This window comes from Dysidea avara, chromosome 2 (genome assembly GCF_963678975.1).
Source record: "Dysidea avara chromosome 2, odDysAvar1.4, whole genome shotgun sequence".
Lineage (NCBI taxonomy): Eukaryota > Metazoa > Porifera > Demospongiae > Dictyoceratida > Dysideidae > Dysidea > Dysidea avara.
Genome location: NC_089273.1, coordinates 18,688,440 through 18,693,130, shown reverse-complemented (window position 1 = coordinate 18,693,130; position 4,691 = coordinate 18,688,440). Strand labels below are relative to the sequence as shown.

The window sequence follows — 4,691 nt, the reverse complement described above, 5'->3', positions numbered from 1 at the left end:
ATTATGCCAGCATAACAGACTGGTGCCTACACACATTTGTAGATGCGTCTCAAGAAGCATATGGTGCAGCAGTCTACATGAAAGTTGAATACCAAGATGGGTTTCCATCAGTTTGTTTAGTGGCATCTAAGACAAAGGTTGCACCACTTCAATCTATTAGTACCGCACGCCTGGAATTAATGGGTGCAGTATTGGGTAACAGGTTGGCTAAATCAGTTGCAAATGCTTTATCTATGGAAACAAAGTCCATAACTTTTTGGACTGACAGTGCTAATGTCCTATGGTGGATAAGAGGATACAGTCATACATTTAAACCATTCGTTGCAAATAGAGTAGGAGAGATTCAAATGTCCTCAAGTCCTGAACGGTGGAGACACGTTCCAATAACAATGAATCCTGCTGATTATCTTACACGTGGAGTTAAACTTGTGGAAATTTTGAATCTAAAATCATGGTGGGAAGGTCCAGAATACTTGAGGAAAGATGAACAATTTGGCCAAAAAATATTGTAGAGAAAGAGCCTTCTAATGCATTGAAAGAAGCAAAGGTGAAAAATATCCCAAGAAGTTATCCAGGTGTGTAGACATACCAGTGAATTCAAAAGTAGATAAAGATACATCAGTTTGGCGATTACAACCTGAGAGGTTTTTGTAACTGGTAAAGCTTAACCAGAACACAAGCCTGGGTTATGAGATTTATATCTAATTGTCACGTTAGTGAGAATGAAAGGTTGTTGGATCAAGAATTACATTCAGAAGAAATAATTGATGTTGAAGGTCATATTGTGAGAACAATGCAGAGAGAAATATTTCATGAAGAATATAGTGCTCTTATTAGAAAAGTCAAGTTACCAAAGCATAGCAAGTTACTCAAGTGATGCCCCCAATTAAATGGTGATGGAATAATGAGGTCAGATGGGCGATTAAAGTATGCTAAATTTCTTCCGTACAATACAAGATACCTATCATGTTACCAAGGAAGAGTTGGGTTACGAAACTTATCATAAAATACCATCATGAATTAGGAAACCACAGTACAGGAGCCAATTAAACATTATCATCTTTGTCATCAAAGTACTGGATACTGGCTGCTAGAGAAGCAATTATTGAATGGCAGCTAGAGTGTGGAATGTGTAAAAGAAGGACAGCCAAGAATGCTTTACAAATACTGTAATGGCTCCCTTACAACTGAATAGATTGAAAACTTCATTGTGAGCCTTTACAAGATCTGCTGTAGATTTCGCTGGGCCGTTTGTTACAGTTCAAGGAAGAGGCAAACGAAGAGAGAAACAATATTTATGTCTTTTCACATGTTTGGCATCACGAGCGGTCCATTTGGAGATTGCCTTTGGGCTGGATGTTGACTTGTTTTTAAGTGCCTTCTACTGAATGATCAAAAGGCGAGGTTTACCTGAGGAAATCATCTCAGACAATGGGATTAATTTTGCGGCCACAGAAAAGGAGCTGAGGAAACTAACCAATCAGATAGTTAAAGATCCTAACTTTGTTTTAACAATGACCAGCAAAAAGATAAAATGGACTTTTAATCCACCTTACGCCCCACACTATGGTGGTGTTTTTGAAACAATGATTAAAGCAGCGAAGAAAGCCATAGTGGCCATACTGGGAAATTCTGATGTTACCAATGAAGAGTTGATGACTGCCTTTACTGGGGCAGAAGCTTTAGTCAATTCATGGCCTTTAACCTACCAGTCCGCTAATCCACAAGATAAAATTACCCTCACACCTAACCATCTACTTCATGGACAAATAGGAGGGATGTTTTCCCCAGAAACAACAAAGGAAGAGGCTTGTCATCCATTAAAACGATGGCGTAGAGTCCAAGAATTTACCAGGCATTTTTGGAATTGCTGGCTATGAGAATGGATTCCAAGTCTGAGTCTAAGACAGAAATGGAGTAAAGTAAGAAATAATTTAAAGGTTGGTGATGTGGTTTTAGTGTTGATGCCTGACAGTCCACGAGCTCATTGGCCTTTGGCAAGAATTCTTGAAGTATGTAAAGGAAAAGATGGAAATGTTTGCTCAGGTAGAATTCAAGTTTCTGATAAGAGTATGTTAGACCAATAGTCTAACTATGTCCTTTGGAACCATAGAATCAGATTATCAGTATTTACTATACGTAGAAGACATGTGATTTCATCTTAACCGAGAAGATATGTATCCTATAATAAAGAATTATTTTATTAATTTATCATGTAGAACATGATAAGGAGGGGGATGTGGGGTGAAGAATAATAAACTTCAACTAACACTTTAAGTAACAAATAATAAACAGTAAACTTTAATTCAGCAGGCTGAATCTGGAAACTTCTAGAACTGTCCTTAAGATTGGCTATAAAAGGACTGAATTATTGTATCAGTTTGCTGGTGTACATTTTAGTGCTGTAGTGGTTGTATTGTTGTTGTTGTGGCCTTTTTTGCAAAATAAATTGATGATTAAATCATAGTTGTGTGTTAGTATAGCCAGGGGTTCAACTAGTACTAAATCTCCAGTACACTTATCGTTTTATTGTGATTTAATATTGTGCACTATTCCAGCTTGTTTCAGTACTATTATCAATGTGCTATGGTCCCTATTCTAGTTGAAAATTCCAAATTGTTTTGGTGTACTTGTTTGTTGAATTTTTTTGGGAAACAATTATTATGACTTGTGAACACCCACGCATACTGCATCTGAAATGGCGCCACACACCTAAGCTACGGTATGCCAAAAGACACGTGTCCGGCTGAAGCAATGTCAAACAGTAAAAAATCAAGCCAGTAGTCTTAGCTGTTATTGAGTTACACTTGTCTGAAGAAATTAGTCAGTCAGTCATCAGCAGAAAATTCCATTTAATAGATTTTTAACAAAATTCTGTATCAACTTGTTGAGAAGCATTTCTGGTCATCTGAAGGCTTGTATGGGTTTAGTTTTACCTGACCAATACTGCCTCATCATCATCAAGGAAAAGTGAGGCTGGTTTGTGGGTGATGTTTTTTCTTGAACCACACCCAAACCATTGCATCCCTATACTATTGAACTGTATCATATATGTGGACTATTCCTACTCCCTGATTATAATTTGTGGTATTACTCTTGCACAGTACTCCCTCAATTATCCTACAGTACTTTTCATTATCTGACCTTCAATCATCCTAACACTTTGTTATCTGAACAGTAGAAATTGTTTTATTAAAGTATTTTGTCTAAGGTATGCATTCTATTAGAATAATTGAACAGGACTCGGTATATAAAGGATTGGATTTCCATTATCTGAACTTCATGATTATCTAAACACAAATTGGTACAAAGGGGGTCAAAGGGAGAAATGTACTTCAGATTATACAAAACGTTTAAGTAAGGATCATAGAAATAAACAAGGGAAGTCTACACCTGCAGTGGACATTTAATTCCTCTTCTGTATCATACTAGATGAATAATTTTTTAAAAGGAATAGGGATCACTGACAAAAGCCATGAAACAAGAAGGGATTGCTGGAATGGTAATGTAAACCACAAATCCCTATTTTGACTCATCTCAGAATGACAGAGCATGTAACTAAAATTTATGAGACAGAGTCAAAATAGGGATTTGTGGTTTACATTACCACCCCAGAGATCCCTTCTTGTTTTGTGGCTTTTTTCAGTGATCCCTATTCCCCTTTAAAAATTTTCAATTCTAGTTTTTTGTATTTTTTATTAATCCAGTAATGGATTGTTTATTGATAATGATAATTGTTATAGATACGCATAGCAATTTACAGTAGTGACTGTCAAGTTCAGTGTAAGCTTTGTTGTTACCAAACACACTTGACTGCATTATTATAGTATTTACCTGACTGCTCTTGGCCGTGAACATTACACACATTCCTAATATTGAGCAGTTGTTGTCTAAATTGTCTTATTACATGTGTCAGGATTCTAGTCATCACATTAGCATCTTCATGAAGTGTTCATGAATACACACCAGATGTTATGATACTGAACTAGCTACCTGTCACAAAACTCTGACAAGCATATAGACTCATAGTCACCATTCAGTGCAGCTGAGCTCATGAATGCACACCAGATGGTATGATACTGAGCTAGCTACCTGTCACAAGACATGCATGGACTTTGACAAACATATATTTATAAGTTAAAAATAGTCATGATCAGTGGTTGTACATTTATTGTCTAGCCAAGACCGTACACAGTAAGAATCACATACAGTTCCTCCAGGGGTGTGGACCACAATATTGTATTGAGCATATTATGATTGGCTCACTGGTGCACAGTACTATAAATGATATGTCAGAAAAGAGTAGAGTTTGTCGTTCATGTTAGTATAGTATCCATTACATGGGTATATACCATGATGAAATCTATGCTGTAGACATGTATGAATGCTTATGGCTTCCCACAAACAATATGTGGCATCCACAACAAATTAATACACACACCACATCATATACAGCTAGTTTGTAGACTGCAGAGTAGCTAATCTTGGATACACACAACAGCAAAGTCACTTCTGTGTAGCTACAATGTCAATCACAGGTTATAAACAACATGAAGCCATGTTGTTTACACTGGCAATGTGGTCAGACAATTATGACACTCACAAATTTTAATTAACAACAACTAACTGACTCCACCCAACTTTAGGCTTTGCGTGGAAAGGAAATGGTTTATAGAAACCATATTCATAAC

General features: G+C 36.7%; 1 protein-coding gene across 1 annotated transcript; it reads left to right on the top strand.

Moving 5' to 3' along the window:
• The first annotated feature begins 1,388 nt into the window (after positions 1–1,388).
• Positions 1,389–1,880, top strand: LOC136247893 (uncharacterized). The gene has a single exon (XM_066039713.1). It carries the CDS (start codon positions 1,389–1,391, stop codon positions 1,878–1,880), a length of 492 nt encoding a protein of 163 aa, XP_065895785.1.
• The last annotated feature ends 2,811 nt before the right edge of the window (positions 1,881–4,691 follow it).

Coding starts and splice junctions, on each gene's coding strand:
- LOC136247893 (XM_066039713.1), top strand. CDS start 1,389: ATGATCAAAAGGCGAGGTTTACCTGAGGAAATCATCTCAGACAATGGG.